This window comes from Nerophis lumbriciformis, linkage group LG22, assembly GCF_033978685.3.
Source record: "Nerophis lumbriciformis linkage group LG22, RoL_Nlum_v2.1, whole genome shotgun sequence".
Lineage (NCBI taxonomy): Eukaryota > Metazoa > Chordata > Actinopteri > Syngnathiformes > Syngnathidae > Nerophis > Nerophis lumbriciformis.
In genome coordinates, this window is record NC_084569.2 from 36,809,959 (window position 1) to 36,829,210 (window position 19,252).

At 38.8% G+C, this 19,252-nt stretch overlaps 1 protein-coding gene across 7 annotated transcripts in view; it reads left to right on the forward strand.

The window, feature by feature from the left end:
* The window catches only part of rbfox1 (RNA binding fox-1 homolog 1), a 733,656-nt gene that overhangs the window by 578,544 nt on the left and 135,860 nt on the right, over positions 1-19,252 (forward strand). For all 7 annotated transcript variants that reach the window (XM_061973817.1, XM_061973818.1, XM_061973814.1 and 4 more), the window contains 2 exons: positions 3,273-3,365; positions 12,432-12,492. In XM_061973817.1, coding sequence (XP_061829801.1) covers positions 3,273-3,365; positions 12,432-12,492 — 154 coding nt within the window. The remainder of the gene's footprint in view (positions 1-3,272; positions 3,366-12,431; positions 12,493-19,252) is intronic.

Consider the following 19,252-nt stretch of genomic DNA (forward strand, 5'->3'; position numbering starts at 1 on the left):
GAAGATCTTGGCCGGAGGAAGCCATCAGGACCACATCATCTGCAAATAGCAGAGACCTAATCCTGCAGCCACCAAACCAGATCCCCTCAACGCCTTGACTGCGCCTAGAAATTCTGTCCATAAAGGTTATGAACAGAATCGGTGACAAAGGGCAGCCTTGGCGGATAACCCTAACCCTAACCCTTGATCTAGAATCACTTAATTAAATATTCAAACACAGTGTTACTGTTCAAACTTTGTGTAATGTTACACGGGCCCAACATAATAAGTATACTTGTTAAATAAAGCCTCTGCCTTATTTTTTAATTCATATGTAGGCCTACTACGCTACTGTGTTTTAATGTTGGTCAATATGTCGGTACTTGGAGAACCGAGTGTTTTCTGAGTATGAGAACCACTGTGTTAGGGTAACTATTGATTGTAAATCCAGGGACATGATTAAAGTGTGAATTCGAACTAAATTTTTATTTTTATTTTTTTATTTTAAGGTCGAGTTAAGGCGTAACAGTAAAACATATAACATTTATGAAATGTTAAATGGTATAACTTATTATTTCGGGAAGCAGAAACCGGCAACTAATGCTTTTTTTCCCCAGTGATTTAAATTGTGATTATTACTTATGCAATCAAATCGATGTGCATGATTTTTTGAGTAATTAAATTATATTGTGAATTTAATACATTTTATTTCCATTTGGTGGAATGGCATATACATACAGTCGTGCTCATAAGTTTACATACCCTGGGAGAATGTATGATTTATGAATACGAATGATAACACAAAAACCTTTCTTCCACTCATGCTTAATGGTTGTGTGAAGCTATTTATTGGCAAACAACTGTGTTTGCTCTTTTTAAATCAAAATGACCAAAAGAAAGTACCCAAATGACCCCGATCAAAAGTGTACATACCCCTAGTGACTTTGATCTGATAACATGCACAAAAGTTGACACAAACAGGTTTGAATGGCTAATCAAGGTTCCAATCCTCACCTGTGACATGTTTGTTTGTACAGACCCCGTTTCCATATGAGTTGGGAAATTGTGTTAGATGTAAATATAAACGGAATACAATGATTTGTAAATCATTTTCAACCCATATTCAGTTGAATATGCTACAAAGACAACATATTTGATGTTCAAACTCATAAACATTTTTTTTTTTTGCAAATAATCATTAACTTTAGAATTTGATGCCAGCAACACGTGACAAAGAAGTTGGGAAAGGTGGCAATAAATACTGATAAAGTTGAGGAATGCTCATCAAACACTTATTTGGAACATCCCACAGGTGTGCAGGCTAATTGGGAACAGGTGGGTGCCATGATTGGGTATAAAAGTAGATTCCATGAAATGCTCAGTCATTCACAAACAAGGATGGGAGGAGGGTCACCACTTTGTCAACAAATGCGTGAGCAAATTGTTGAACAGTTTAAGAAAAATCTTTCTCAACCAGCTATTACAAGGAATTTAGGGATTTCACCATCTACGGTCCGTAATATCATCAAAGGGTTCAGAAAATCTGGAGAAATCACTGCATGTAAGCAGCTAAGCCCGTGACATTCGATCCCTCAGGCTGTACTGCGTCAACAGGCGACATCAGTGTGTAAAGGATATCACCACATGGGCTCAGGAACACTTCAGAAACCCACTATCAGTAACTACAGTTGGTCGCTACATCTGTAAGTGCAAGTTAAAACTCTCCTGTGCAAGGCGAAAACCGTTTATCAACAACACCCAGAAACGCCGTCGGCTTCGCTGGGCCTGAGCTCATCTAAGATGGACTGATACAAAGTGGAAAAGTGTTCTGTGGTCTGACGAGTCCACATTTCAAATTGTTTTTGGAAACTGTGGACGTCGTGTCCTCCGGACCAAAGAGGAAAAGAACCATCCGGATTGTTATAGGCGCAAAGTTGAAAAGCCAGCATCTGTGATGGTATGGGGGTGTATTAGTGCCCAAGACATGGGTAACTTACACATCTGTGAAGGTGAAAGGTACATACAGGTTTTGGAGCAACATATGTTGCCATCCAAGCAACGTTACCATGGACACCCCTGCTTATTTCAGCAAGACAATGCCAAGCCACGTGTTACATCAACGTGGCTTCATAGTAAAAGAGTGCGGGTACTTTCCTGGCCCACCTGCAGTCCAGACCTGTCTCCCATTGAAAATGTGTGGCGCATTATGAAGCCTAAAGTACCACAACGGAGACCCCTGGACTGTTGAACAACTTAAGCTGTACATCAAGCAAGAATGAGAAAGAATTCCACCTGAGAATCTTAAAAAATTGTCTCCTCAGTTCCCAAACGTTTACTGAGTGTTGTTAAAAGGAAAGGCCATGTAACACAGTGGTGAACATGCCCTTTCCCAACTACTTTGGCACGTGTTGCAGCCATGAAATTCGAAGTTGATTATTATTTGCAAAAAAAAAATAAAGTTTATAAGTTTGAACATCAAATATGTTGTTTTTGTAGTGCATTCAATTGAATATGGGTTGAAAAGGATTTGCAAATCATTGTATTCCGTTTATATTTACATCCAACACAATTTCCCAACTCATATAGAAACGGGGTTTGTAATTAATGTGTGTGTATAAAAGGTCAGTGAGTTTTGGGGCTTCTGACAGACCATTGCATCTTTCATCCAGTGCTGCACAGATGTTTCTGGATTCTGAGTCATGGGGAAGGCAAAATAATTGTCAAAGTATCTGCGAGAAAAGGTAATTGAACTGCATAAAACAGGAAAGGGGTATAAAAAGATAGCCAAAGAATTGAGAATGCCAATCAGCAGTGTTTAAACGCTGATTAAGAAGTGGAAAATGAGGGATTCAGGTAAACCAGCAAAGATTTCAGCCACAACTGCCAGGAAAATTGTTGGAGATGCAAAGAAAAATCCACAAATAAACTTCAGCTGAAATACAGGACTCTTTGAAAAATTGTGGTGTGGCTGCACAATAAGGAGGCACTTGAAGAAAAATGGGCTGCAGGGTCATTTGGGTACTTTCTTTTGTCATTTTGATTTAAAAAGAGTAAACACAGTTGTTTGCCAATAAATAGCTTCACACAACCATTAAGCATGAGTGGAAGAAAGTCTTTTGTGTTATCATTCATATTCTCTGAACTTATGAGCAAGACTGTATATGTATGTGTATATGTATATATATATATTTTTTTTTTTAAAAGCTTTATATTGATTTGTATTGCTCTCCAGAATACAATTAAAAATGTATACATAAACCTGTTCTTCTTCTTGTTTCTTTTTTTGCATGCAGGGTTTCGGATTCGTAACATTCGAGCATATTATGGATGCCGACAGGGCCAGAGAGAAATTGCATGGCACGGTGGTCGAAGGCCGAAAAATAGAGGTGCATGTCCTCCATGTTTTTATTTCAACTTCCCCTCCCTCTCCCCCCCTGTCCTCTATTGATGTACTTGTGTGTGTCTGTGTGAATGTTTGTGTGCGCATCGACCACAACATCCTCTCTTATCTTTCTTGTGAAATGACATTCAAAAGTCTCGGAAGGATTTAGGCAGAAGAATGTTTACATATACTGTAACCCTTTCCCAGTTGTACATCTCATTGTTTGCAAACCTAAAACTGAAGTACGGTTGCTCTTTCTATTACCAAAAAAAACATGCTTCTGGATTTAAATTTGTGAAAACAAATACATTCACTTGCCATTAATGATATATGACCATTTTATCCTTTGCAATGTCACAAGTCCCCCTGGACTGATCAATAGTTAGACACATACAAACTATTTACACCCACAGGCAATTTAGACTCTGAATTAATTAAATAAATAAGTTTATTTCGGTCATATAATCAACCATTAACCATTTTGTGTGACCAGTTTAACAGTGCAGATTATGCATATTTAACAATCATACACATTTACACACAAAAAGAAAAGAAAAAGAATGAGCGAAAAAGGAACAGGCTGAAGCCAAAGCTTATATTTGCCTATCCTATACATCCACTGAAAATAAGATTGCCTGGAACATCAACGTTTAAAAAAAAAAAAATCAAAGGGATGAAAGTAATTGTTACTATATTTGATAATTTTCAATTATTTCACCTTTCAAGGTTTTCTTAAACCTTAAAGAACTGTCAGGTTCAAACACTGATGACATCTATTAAACAAGACAAGAAGCAAGGAATTAAACAGAGACAGAATTCAATTTGGCTCAATTGAGGGGAGACGTCTAGACCGGGGGCCGGCAACCCGCGGCTCTAGAGCCGCATGCGGCTCTTTAGCGCCGCCCTGGTGGCTCTCTGGAGCTTTTTCAAAAATGTATGAAAAATGGAAAAAGATGAGGGCAAAGAAATATGTTTTTTGTGTTAATGTGGTTTCTGTAGGAGGACAAACATGACACAAACCTCCCTAATTGTTATAAAGCACACTGTTTATATTAAACATGCTTCACTGATTCGAGTATTTGGGGAGCGCCGTTTTGTCCTACTAATTTTGGCGGTCCTTGAACTCACCTGAGTTTGTTTACATGTATAACTTTCTCCGACTTTCTAGGACGTGTTTTATGCCACTTCTTTTTCTGTCTCATTTTGTCCACCAAACTTTTAACGTTGTGTGTGAATGCACAAAGGTGAGTTTTGTTGATGTTATTGACTTGTGTGGAGTGCTAATCGGGCATATTTGGTCAATGCATGACTGCAAGCTAATCGATGCTAACATGCTATTTAGGCTAGCTATATGTACATATTGCATCATTATGCCTCATTTGTAGCTATATTTGAGGTCATTTAGTTTCCTTTAAGTCCTCTTAATTCAATTTATATCTCATGACACACTATCTGTATGTAATATGGCTTTTAATTTTTTGTGGCTCCAGACAGATTTGTTTTTGTATTTTTGGTCCAATATGGCTCTTTCAACATTTTGGGTTGCCGACCCCTGGTCTAGACTGTACTCTTTGTGCAGTCTCACCACGCTCTGATATAAGATTGTACGCCTCCTCTTTTATTTGGACTTTCCCTGATTACATGGCAACAGCTGTTTCTAAGGGCGGGGGGTCGTAAACCGCCATCGCCTTTAGTTCCAGAACAGTTCAAAGAAAAGGTCGTAAAACGGTTCAAACAAAAGGTTGCCTGGAGGGGAGTCTGGCCCTGCTTCCTCTTCGCTTTGTAGATCTCGGGTCAAGACGATATATTTCTGTTGATTACAATACATGAAAGAAACAGAACACCTTCATGTTGCTTCCCATCCTACACAGTGGAGTCTTACAAGCCTTCTTCTTGGTAGGATCAAAGACAGCTTTTGTCTGCTCGCCGAGAGCTCATCGAAACACAACGTTTTGTGATAACTTTCTGTTCTAACAAGAACTACAAGTCTTCAACTCATCACTGAGCTTGTTCCACCATTTAACTCCTAAAAACTGAAATACATTTGTATTTTATATTCCTTCTTACTTTACCTATTTCAAAAATCAATATCCCCCGTAAATTATAGTTTTCTCCTCTTAATTGAACTAACCTAAAAATACAAGCTGGAAGGCTGTTGTTTTTTACTCAAAACATAATTTCCATTGTTTTTAAAAACACAATATCTGAACATTTTAACACAATATGTTAAATATGGAAAAATAAAATAATAATGTAACATATGCAGGCATTTCTTATTCAGCATGTCTTACTTTATAAAGAATAGCAATGAATTTAGATGTTTTTCCCTTTATATTTCCAACATAATTTATGATCAATTATTATTCCCGAGAATTTAGTTTCATATACTCTATCAATTTCCACTATATTTAATTTTAATTTTGCTTCACAATTTGTCCTTGCACCCCAAAACACCGTAAATGTAGTTTTCTTATCATTTAACTCTGGTTAAGCTCTTAAAGTTTGGGAAATTTTACTTAAAAAAGACATCCAAAGTTTTTTTTTTTCTCTGCATCGACAAGGTCTACTGTGCATGAATGATTTTGATGCCAAAGTAAAAGGGATACTTTAATGCCTGCGCTAGAGATGAAAATGTACATATATAATCCTACAGGGTAGCTACAAATGCTTCTTGTTCAGTGAGTTTTACCAGAAAAGGAATTATACAGTTGGAACGTCTAAATCAGGGGGTTTCGAACTTGTTTTCATCGAGGGCCACATCGCAGTCACGGCTGCTTTCAAAGGGCCGCTTGTAACAGTGAATGTAAGAATATACAGTAAAAGTATAATCGCCTCATTATATTATTGCCTCCGCCGCTCCCAGTCTGTGGAACGCTCTCCCTGACCACCTGAGGGCACCACAGACTGTGGATTCTTTTAAAAAAGGCTTAAAAATCCTTCTTTTTAAAAAAAGCCTTTTTTTTTATATAGATATATGCATACTAGTTTTAGCTGTTTGGCTATTCTAGTTTTTATTTGTATTCATTTTTTCATTATCTTTTTATTTTTATTTATTTTTAATACACTGTAGCACTTTGAGGTTGTTTACTCAATGTAAAGTGCTTTTTACAAATAAAATCTATTATTATTATTATTATTGCCTATGCATTTTGGTTATTTGATTTTTGTACGTACAAATTGACGGATAACTTGCTTTGAAATTGTAAGTCAAGGTGACAAGCAGATATTGAAGTATTTATTGTAATTTTTAAATAAACTATCAAACCGTATATACCGTATTTTTCGGAGTATAAGTCGCACCTGCCGAAAATGCATAATAAAAAAGGAAAAAAACATATATAAATTGCACTGGAGCCCGGCCAAACTATGAAAAAAACTGAGACTTATAGTCCGAAAAATACGGTAATTTCCAATGGTCAGACCAGGTTTGTTTTTTTATGAATTTATTACGGGTCTACTGAAAATGTGACCAAATGTGCTAAAAAATGTTAATCACATTCGAACCCTGATTTTTTTTTTAGTAATTTTCAAAAATCGAATTGTATTTATTTTTTTGACGAATTAATAAAAATAAAAATAAATATTTTTTTAGGCCATCTCTATGCTTAATTGCATGTATGTGTCATACGTCAGCAACCAGAAGGAGGTTTTGTAACCTGTAAACTGTCGATGACTATGTTTGGGCTGTGTTCACTAGTTTGTTTTTTCAGACTGACATATCAGCAGACCAAAAGCTGTGCGAAGCCAAGTTTTTTTTATAAAACGTTTTGACCTACATTGGATTGGTTTAATATAATGTAGATAACAGTAAATGAACAAGTAGATTAATAATACATTTTCTACCACTTATCCTTAATAATGTAGACAAAATAATAGGTGTATAAATGACACAATATGTTACTGCATACGTCAGCAGACTAATTAGGAGTCTTTGTTTGTTTACTTACTACTAAAAGACAAGTTGTCTAGTATGTTCACTATTTTATTTGAGGACAAACTTGCAATAAGAAACATATGTTTAATGTACCCTAAGATTTTTTGTTAAAATAAATCCAATAATGCAAATTTTTTTGTGGTCCCCTTTATTTAGAAAAGTACATGTAAATGTAAACAAACGCCATTGGTGGATCGACACCTAACATCCACTGTAATGATACCAAGTACAAGCACGTATCGAGTCGATGCTACTATGATTACGTCGATGTTTATTTAAAAGTACCGAAAAGTACTGAAATAATTTTAGTACCGGTACCAAAACATTGGTATCGTTACAACACTAATTTAGAACACATTTACAGTATTTTTCGGAGTATAAGTCGCTCCGGAGTATAAGTCGCACCGGCCGAAAATGCATAATAAAGAAGGAAAAAAACATATATAAGTCGCACTGGAGTATAAGACTCGTTTTTTGGGGAAATGTATTTGATAAAATCCAACACCAAGAATAGACATTTGAAAGGCAATTTAAAATAAATAAAGAATAGTGAACAACAGGCTGAATAAGTGTACGTTATATGAGGCATAAATAACCAACTGGTATGTTAACGTAACATATTATGGTAAGAGTCATTCAAATAACTATAACATATAGAACATGCTATACGTTTACCAAACAATCTGTCACTCCTAATCGCTAAATCCCATGAAATCTTATACGTCTAGTCTCTTACGTGAATGAGATAAATAATATTATTTGATATTTTACGCTAATGTGTTCATAATTTCACACGTAAGTCGCTCCTGAGTATAAGTCGCACCCCCGGCCAAACTATGAAAAAAACTGCGACTTATAGTCCGAAAAATACGGTACTAGTATCTGGTTTTGCCAATGAAGTCCTGTTGTGTTTACTCATTATGTGAAAATGGGCTACAGTCATTCCAATATGTTTTTTCTCTTCAACTGTCATGACTAGGGATGTCGGCCGATAAATGTGTAAAAATGTAATATCGGAAATTATCGGTATCATTTTTTTAATTATCGGTATCAATTTTTTTTTGTTTTTTATTATTAAATCAACATAAAAACACAAGATACACTTACAATTAGTGCACCAACCCAAAAATCCTCCCTATCCCATTCACACTCATTCACACAAAAGGGTTGTTTCTTTCTGTTATTAAAGGGGAACAATATCACAATTTCAGAAGGGTTAAAACCATTAAAAATCAGTTCCCAGTGGCGTATTTTATTTTTCGAAGTTTTTTTCAAAATTTTACCCATCACGCAATATCCCTAAAAAAAGCTTCAAAGTGCCTGATTTTAACCATCGTTATATACACCCGTCCATTTTCCTGTGACGTCACATAGTGAAGCCAACACAAACAAACATGGCGGAAAGAACAGCAAGCTATAGCGACATTAGCTCGAATTCAGACTCGGATTTCAACGGCTTAAGCGATTCAACAGATTAGGCATGTATTGAAACGGATGGTTGTAGTGTGGAGGCAGGTAGCGAAAACGAAATTGAAGAAGAAACTGAAGCTATTGAGCCATATCGGTTTGAACCGTATGCAAGCGAAAACGACGAAAACGACACGACAGCCAGCGACACGGGAGAAAGCGAGGACGAATTCGGCGATCGCCTTCTAACCAACGATTGGTATGTGTTTGTTTGGCATTAAAGGAAACTAACAACTATGAACTAGGTTTACAGCATATGAAATACATTTGGCAACAACATGCACTTTGAGAGTGCAGACAGCCCAGTTTTCATCAATTAATATATTCTGTAGACATACCCTCATCCGCGCTCTTTTCCTGAAAGCTGATCTGTCCAGTTTTGGAGTTGATGTCAGCAGGCCAGGGAAGCTAGGGTCGATATTCTTCTCTTGATCATCTTCGGTGGCATAAGGGACGGTGTGAGCCAAGAAATCCAGGGGGTTTAGCTCGCTCGTCTGCGGGAACAAACTGCCGCCATTGCTTGCCGTGCTACCGAGGTCCTTTGTCCCTGAATTGCTCACACAATCCGGCAGATTCAATGGGGGTCTGGCGGCAGATTTCTTTGACTTTATGGTTGGAAATGCATCTGCTTTGAGTGTCGCAGGATATCCACACATTCTTGCCATCTCTGTCGTAGCATAGCTTTCGTCGGTAAAGTGTGCGGAACAAACGTCCAATTTCTTGCCACTTTGGCATCTTTGGGCCACTGGTGCAACTTGAATCCGTCCCTGTTTGTGTTGTTACACCCTCCGACAACACACCGACGAGGCATGATGTCTCCAAGGTACGGAAAACAGTCGAAAAAACGGAAAATAACAGAGCTGATTTGACTCGGTGTTTGAGAAAATGGCGGATTGCTTCCCGATGTGACGTCACAACCGCTCCGAGAGCGAATATTAGAAAGGTGTTTAATTCGCCAAAATTCACCCATTTAGAGTTCGGAAATCGGTTAAAAAAATATATGGTCTTTTTTCTGCAACATCAAGGTATATATTGACGCTTACATAGGTCTGGTGATAATGTTCCCCTTTAATATTGTGGTTCCTACATTATATATCAATATATATCAATACAGTCTGCAAGGGATACAGTCCGTAAGCACACATGATTGTGCGTGCTGCTGGTCCACTAATAGTCATACTTGCCAACCTTGAGACCCCTGATTTTGGGAGGTGGGGGGAGGGGGTGGGGGTGGGCGTGGCCGGGGTGGGACGGGGTGTGACTAAAAGGGGAGGAGTATATTTACAGCTAGAATTCACCAAGTCAAGTATTTCATATATATATATATATATATATATCAGTGAATTCTAGCTATATATATATTAATATATATATATATATATATATATATATATATATATATATATGTATATATACATATTTATTTTATATATATATATATATTTTTTTAATTATATATATATATATATTATTATATACATATATATATATTATAATATATATCCATCCATCCATTTTCTACCGCTTAATCCCTTCGGGGTCGCGGGGGGTTTATTATATATATATATATATATATATATATATATATATATATATATATATATATATATATAAAATATAAAATAAATATTTTAAAAAAGTGCTTTCATCAAATGCACTAGATGGCAGTATTGTCCTGTTTAAGAGTGTCACAACATTGCTGTTTACGGCAGACGAACTGCTTTACGGTATACAAAAAAGTGACTGCTGTTGTTGTGTGTTGTTACCGCGCTGGGAGGACGTTAATGAAACTGCCTAACAATAAACCCACGTAAGAAACCAAGAACTCGCCCTCCATCATTCTACAGTTATAACGTGATTGGGCAGGTACGCTTTTTTATATTGTGGAGGACCTGAGTCCGCCTGAATTTCGGGAGATTTTCGGGAGAAAATTTGTCCCGGGAGGTTTTCGGGAGATGCGCTGAATTTCGGGAGTCTCCCGGAAAATCCGGGAGGGTTGGCAAGTATGCTTATAGTACTAACCTCTAACAGTTAATTTTACTAATTTTCATTAATTACTAGTTTCTATGTACCGTATTTTTTGGAGTATAAGTTGCACCGGTGTACAAGTCGCACCTGCCGAAAATGCATAATAAAAAAGGAAAAAAACATATATCAGTGGTCAACCTATGAAAAAAAGTGCGACTTATTTTTCGAAAAATACGGTAACTGTTTTTATATTGTTTTACTTTCTTTTTTATTCAAGGAAATGTTTTTAATTTATTTATCTTATTTTATAAAAAAAAATTAAAAAGCACCTTATCTTCACCATACCTGGTTGTCCAAATTAGGCATAATAATGTGTTAATTCCACGACTGCATATATCGGTTGATATCGGTATCGGTAATTAAAGAGTTGGACAATATCGGCAAAAAGCCATTATAGTCATGTTCCTGTGCCCGCAGAAGATTGTGTGTAAAAAAAAAAAAAAAAAAAAAAAAAAAAAAAAGTAATCTTTAAAAATAGGAGAGTCAACTAACCATTTTGGTCCATTTTCTTCGCCGCGATACGGAGCAAGAGTAGGCCTGCATTGTGTTTCCAGAACGCAGCTGAAAGAGAGTTTGTGCAGTGGAATGATTGCAGACATTTTCTTGGCCATCTGAATAAGATGATGCTTATTCCCTTTCTCATCCCCCCTCCCCCCTCCCTTACCCTCCAATGGTAGCTTTTGTTTAGGGCCTCTTCCAACAAAGTTACAACGGTAACAGTACACAAAAGTGGGCGGGGCCCAAAAAAGGTTTGGGAATGGTAAGTGTGGGTGAGCGAGCCATTCTGCCAGCATTTCCTCTCTTGAACGTTTGCAAGACTAAAAACTCACTTGACATTTCTTTTTTGGAATTGTGGTTGGGTTGATGCCGTCTATTGACATATTTTTTTCCTGCGTGACAGCGTACATGTTCATCCACTAAGTGTCCTCCTGGAATTGCGTGTACAAGCGACGCCGACTGAGACATGATTCATTTGCACATCTCGGAGATTGTTGGGGGAAAAAAAAAAAAAAATCATTTATCGATTTTGTTTTTTTTTTGAAGATAATGCACCCTTTCTTTTGATTTGCCATTTTAGCTTTCATTTACATTTGGAATGACTTGATTACAGTATCCGTTTTTTTGTTTGTTTTTTTTCCGTGATTTGGAGAATTTGTCATTTCAAAACGGCTGTTGTCCCGGTGCGAATGCTTTTTGATGCTTCCGTCACAAATGTTGTCATTTTCTGTGGTTGACTGGATGTTGCATAATGCTCCTCGGCATATTTTCTTCTTCCTCACTTTATTGACATTTCTGCATGCCACAATATGTTCACAAAACATAATTTGCCAGATGCATCAGTTTTTGTTTTTTTCATTTTCCCCTTTTACTTTTTGTCTGTTATATTTTACGGAAATGTCACTGGAAGTGGAGAGCATGTTGAAGCATAATAGAAAATATGCAAATGTGGAAGGAAGGTGATCCGTTTTTTTTGGTGTGTTTTTGAATGCAACCGTGAAAACACAAATGACATGAGTGTTTTGTCATGATGTTCTTCTTCCATTTTCCCCGTGTTCCCAACACAAGGGGGAACAAATGCATGCAGACTATCACAAAAGTGTGTTTTGTTATAACTCATGGCGCTCTCTCTACCTGCTTTAGGTCAACAATGCAACAGCCCGAGTAATGACAAATAAGAAGGCCGTCAACCCATATGCAAATGGTAAGGTTATTTTAGATTCTACTGTTCGAATAAATCCATACTTGCCAACCTTGAAACCTCCGATTTCGGGAGGTGGGGGGTGGGGGACATGGTAAGAGGTGGGACGGGGCGTGGTTGGGGGCGTGGTTAAGAGGGGAGGAGTATATTGACAGCTAGAATTCACCAAGTGAAGTATTTCATACATGTATATATATATATATATATATATATATATATATATATATATATATATATATATATATATGTATGTGTGGGGAAAAAAATCACAAGACTATTTCATCTCTACAGGCCTGTTTCATGAGGGGTTCCCTCAATCATCAGGAGATTTTAATGGAAGCATTCACATTCCATGGTTTATATAGGGCACAGAGTGGGTGGGTACAGGCTGGCGTAGGGGCGTGGTGATTGGCTCATGTGTTACCTAGGAGGTGTTTCCGTCTGTGGCCGCATGCTGATACAATTTCGCTGCGCTTGTTGAGGGATGACAGGTCTGGACGGTAAATAATAAACAGTTTCTCTTTCAAGCATAGGTTGCATCTTTTATTACCACTATTGTAAGGTGTGCTGGATGCAAGAATTTGCCATGTTATTGAATATTCAACATTATTGTCTTTGAGGTCCCAAATGTGTTTGCTGAGTTCTGTGGTATTCCGCAGGTTTTGGTTCCTGAAAGAAGCCTTGTGATTGTTCCATCTGGTTTTGAATTCTCCCTCGGTTAATTCTTCATATGTGTCGGATGTGTTAATGTCCTTGCGTGTTACCTTAGATTGGTAGACAACTGATGTTTGTAAGCACCCCCCGTTGAGAGGGCAATCAGGTTTCTTTCGACAGTTGCAGCCTTTGTTGGTTTTGGAGTCGCTCTGTCCGGGGGCCGACGGCTCATTTGCAATTGTTTTGTTATGGTTTGAGATAATTTGTCGTATATTGTTCATACAGCTGTAGCTCAATTTAATGTTGTTCTTGTTGAATACTTTTCTTAGGGTGTTGTCTTTGGGAAAGTGTTTGTCAATCAGATTGAGGAATTTGTGTCCAATGTTAGTTGAGACGTTTTTGCTGTATGGGGGGTTGTACCAGATGATGTCGTTTCGTTTTCTGTTCTTTTTTGGCTGGTTTCCTGGCGTGGGTTCATAGGTGAGGGTGAAATTGTATCCGCTTTCATCAATGAAAAATGATGAAAGCGGATACAATTTCACCCTCACCTATGAGGCTGGTTTCCTGGCGTGGATTCATAGGTGAGGGTGAAATTGTATCCGCTTTCATCAATGAAAAATGATGAAGGCGGATACAATTTCACCCTCACCTATGAACCCACGCCAGGAAACCAGCCAAAAAAGAACAGAAAACGAAACAACATCATCTGGTACAACCCCCCATACAGCAAAAACGTCTCAACTAACATTGGCCACAAATTCCTCACTCTGATTGACAAACACTTTCCCAAAGGCAACACCCTAAGAAAATTATTCAACAAGAACAATATTAAATTGAGCTACAGCTGTATGAACAATATACGACAAATTATCTCAAACCACAACAAAACGATTGCAAATGAGCCGTCGGCCCCCGGACAGAGCGACCCCAAAACCAACAAAGGCTGCAACTGCCGCAAGAAACCTGATTGCCCTCTCAACGGGGGGTGCTTACAAACATCAGTTGTTTACCAATCTAAGGTAACACGCAAGGACATTAACACATCCGACACATATGTAGGATTAACCGAGGGAGAGTTTAAAACCAGATGGAACAATCACAAGGCTTCTTTCAGGAACCAAAACCTGCGGAATACCACAGAACTCAGCAAACACATTTGGGACCTCAAAGACAATAATGTTGAATATTCAATAACATGGCAAATTCTTGCATCCAGCACACCTTACAATAGTGGTAATAAAAGATGCAACCTATGCTTGAAAGAGAAACTGTTTATTATATACCGTCCAGACCTGTCATCCCTCAACAAGCGCAGCGAAATTGTATCAGCATGCCGCCACAGACGGAAACACCTCCTAGGTAACACATGAGCCAATCACCACGCCCCTACGCCAGCCTGTACCCACCCACTCTGTGCCCTATATAAACCATGGTATGTGAATGCTTCCATTAAAATCTCCTGATGATTGAGGGAACCCCTCATGAAACAGGCCTGTAGAGATGAAGTAGTCTTGTGATTTTTTTTCCCACACATACATATATTGCGCTCTACTACGGTATCGAGCACTATTTTTTGGATAACCTTATTAAGACATATATATATATATATGTATGTATATATATATATATATATGTATGTATATATATATATATATATATATATATATATATATATATATATATATATATATATATATATATATATATATATATATATCTACATCCTGAAAATATGCAAACAAAACTGTGTTTGGATAATTGATACTTCAAACTTGCATAAATAAATCTTAAGGAATTTAACATAACTTGGCTTCTGAGAGCTTCAAAATGTAATGAATAAAATGCTAAAGTTGTTGATAAACAAGCAATTATTTTAATAATTAAATATGGTCATTTTAAATGAATTATTATGATAATTTAAAATTAATTATTTCAAATATGTTTATTTTAATGTATAATTATATGGCTGGATGTAATAAGGAGTCAGAAAAAATACAAATAAAAATACAATTAATTTTGATGTTTTTAGCAAAATATAGTAAAAATGTATTTCGTTTTTTTTTTTTTTTTAATTAGTAAATATATTTATTTTTAGGTAAGATAAACATAATAATACAATTTATCTCTAGTCTGGATGATTTAGTTCTTGTCACCCTGTTGTCCTCCGGTCGTGAAAAAAGGCTGTCCTCACTCAGGTCCGCATGGAGCTGGAGGGGGCGTGGCCTCCAGCTCCGGCTGAAAATCGGGGGATTTTCGGGAGAATATTTGTCCCGGGAGGTTTTCGGGAGAGGCGCTGAATTTCGGGAGTCTCCCGGAAAATTCGGGAGGGTTGGCAAGTATGAATAAATCTGTGTCAGTGAGCATTTTTCCTTTGCTGAGATAATGCATCCACTTCACAGACGTGACATGTCAAGATACTGATAAGACATCATTATTAATGCAGAGGTATGTTTTAGACAGGCCATATACAGTCATGGTCAAAAGAACATCATTTCTTCAACACTTATTTTTTTGTGATAAGAGTGATGGGATGGATGGCTAAATCAAGCTAGAATTGAGGTTTTACAATGGCCTTCCCAAAGTCCTGATTGAGAACGTGTGGACAATGCTGAAGAAACAAGTCCATGTCAGAAAACCAACAAATTTAGCTGAACTGCACCAATTATGTCAAGAGGAGTGGTCCAAAATGCAACCCGAAGCTTGTGGATGGCTATCAAAAGTGTCTTATTGCAGTGAAACTTGCCAAGGGACATGTAACTAAATATTAACATTGCTGTATGTATACTTTTGACCCAGCACATTTGCTCACATTTTCAGTAGACCCATAATTTTTGTTTCATCTGACATCACATGGACAAAGATAAGACTTTCTGGAGGTCAGATGAAACAAAAAATTGAGCTGTTTGGCCACAATACCCAGCAATATGTTTGGAGGAGAAAAGGTGAGGCCTTTAATCCCAGGAACACCATGGTGGTGGTAGTATTATGCTCTGGGCCTGTTTTGCTGCCAATGGAACTGGTGCTTTACAGATTTGGTATTATTATACCAAATAATTGTGTCAGGTTCAAACACTGATGACAAGAAGCAAGGAATCATGCAGAGACAGAGTTCAATTTAGCTCATGTGGAGAACGGATGGAGCTGCACACTTAGTCACAGTCTCGCCCTACGCTCTAAGGTTCAGCTCCCGCGTCCCTCTTTTTATTCAGAGTTCCAGAGTCAACATCACTGAGGCCGCCTCTAAAAGGAGTGGTCACATATATTATGCAAAGCAGGTCCAGGACGCACAGTACGTGACGGAATGTGCTGGGGGGCCTTGTGATTTCGCCTTGTCTCTGCTTCGTCTGCGTGTTGTCATCTTATCTTCGTTGAGGTCTTTGAAGTCTCTGCTTCGTCTGCGTGCTGTCATCTTATCTTCGTTGAGGTCTTTGAAGTCTCTGCTTCGTCTGCGCGCTGTCATCTTATCTTCGTTGAGGTCCTTGAAGTCCTTGGCTGTTAGCGGGCTAAAACAAAGATAACATCTACGGCTGAGGCCACCCCTCAGACAGTATGTTTTTGTCCTTGCACAGATTAGAAAAGTCTAACTTGAGCACAATAGCTAAATAACTAAAGCAACAAACTTTAAGCATACTAAAGTTAGTGTGATAATATATACATAATTATTCTAACAATATTATATTGCAAAAATCAGTTTGAATCGAGAATCGTGTTGAATCGAGTATCGATTACGAATCAAATCCTCACCCCAAGAATCGGAATCCAATGGCGAGGTGCCCAAAGATTCACACCAATAACAATTCAATATTCATATACAGTCGTGGTCAAAAGTTTACATACACTTGTAAAGGACATCATGTCATGGCTGTCTTGAGTTTCCAATCATTTCTATAACTCTTATTATTTTGTGATAGAGTGATTGGAGCACATACTTGTGGCATGAAAAATGAAAAAAACCAACATCTAACAACATTGTGCTAAGTATGTATGTAATGTAGTAACAGGCATATTCATGATAACATGTAATACTTACAGTAGTATTAGGGTGGCTTCTTCCGTCAACATCAACATTGGGAGGGTGTTTTGCGTTTGGTACCCAAGTCAAGGCAGAATTTGTAAGCGCCTTCGATAATTATCATGTAACAAGATGTCCAGGCATCGAGTAATTGTCTCTGGCCCCCTGCCTGCGAGAGGCAATGATGAGAGATATAGCAGATTAGTCTCGCTTAACAAGTGGCTGGCTAGCTTCTGTAGACAACAGGGACTAACGTTTATTGATAATTGGCCCTCTTTCTGGGGCAAACCAGGCTTGCTGATGAGAGACGGCCTTCACCCTAACCAGGAAGGTGCCATCATCCTGTCTAGGAACATAGATTTATGTTTGAGTCACACTTGACTAACTACACTAGAGCAAGCCCGGTCACAGGCAATTACAGAGTCTGCTAGTCCGGGTGAAGAGTCAGTTAAGCTAGAACTAGCCAGTGCCAGGCTGGATAATCCCTGCACACATAGCAATTCTCTTAGAACTCACATAATGTGTTTTCTGTAGTGACTGTGTCAGAGGTGGACATGCATTCTACTGAGGTGGCAAATTATGGCAAAAATGTTTATTTATATAGCCCTAAATCACAAGTGTCTCAAAGGGCTGCACAAGCCACAACGACATCCTCGGTTCAGAGCCCACATAAGGGCAAGGGAAAACTCACAACCCAGTGGGACGTCAATGAGAATGACTATGAGAAACCTTAGGGGAGACCGGATGCAATGGATGTTATTATTATTATAGCCTTATTCCCTTCACCTCTAATTGGAGTGCAAAGTGAAGCTAGTGTAATAGGACGTGTTGAGATAGATAGAGAGATAGATAGATAGATAGATGGATAGGCTGACCATATAGTGAAATCCCAAAAAGAGGACACATATATGCGTGCCAAGGCCGGGACTAGGTGAACATTTGCCAATGATACTCCAACTTGCTTTATAAATAATATATTTATTTAAATAAAGCATGTTTTCTCCTCTGTTGACATCAGTGTTGGCGCTAGGAATTTTCATCAAGTCATAAAAATGGGGTCCCACAGTAAATTTTTGGGGTCCCACTTTTTTGTAAGCGTTTTGAAAAAAAAAAAGATAAATGTATGCATTATCCTGTTATATCTCACATTCTATATTGTGTTTTGGAAAAAGGTTGTCATAAACGTTACTTAATTCATTAAAAAAAATTTAATAAAAAAATAAACCAAATGTGTATACATACTAGAGATGCGCGGATAGGCAATTATTTCATCCGCAACCGCATCAGAAAGTCGTCAACCATCCGCAATCCACCCGATCTAACATTTGATCAGAACCGCATCCGCCCGCACCCGCCCGTTGTTATATATCTAATATAGACGATGCAAGGCATTAGTGAGGTTATAAAGCTTTTGCCTGTTAAAGAAAGGAGACTGATCCAATGCAGCACAGACATTCGCGTGCCACGCTGTCACGACCCAGACGCACACCAGTGCGCAATCATATGGGAGCCGCGCTGAGCGCACCTCCAAGCGCGTCTCGCTGCCGGCGACGGCCGGGTATGGGCCCGACGCTCCAGCGCCATCCATTTTCAGGGCTAGTTGATTCGGCAGGTGGGTTGTTACACACTCCTTAGCGGGTTACAACTTCCATGGCCACCGTCCTAGCTGCTGTCTGTATCAACCAGGGTGAGCCCCACCCCTTTCGTGAGCGCACTGCGCGCGGAGTGACCCCTGTTACGCGCCCCCGGCAACAGGGGTGGCGGGCAGGTAAGCTGCGCGGGCGGAGCGCGCGGAGTGACCCCTGTTACGAGCCCCCGGCCACGGGGGTGGCGGGCAGGTAAGCTGCTTACCTGCTGCGCGTGACGCCGGCCGCGGCGAAGGTGGACGAGGCGGGGTGTCGGTGCGGTGGGCGCGGTGGTGACCCTGGACGTGCGTCGGGCCCTTCTCGCGGATCGCCTCAGCTACGGCTCCCGGTGGGGCCCTCTCTGGGGAAGGGGCCTCGGTCCCGGACCCCGGCGAGGCGTCCCTTCTCCGCTCCGTAAAAGTGTCCATCTCTTTTTTTTTTTTTCTTCTGTTGTGGCATATGCTGCAGGTGC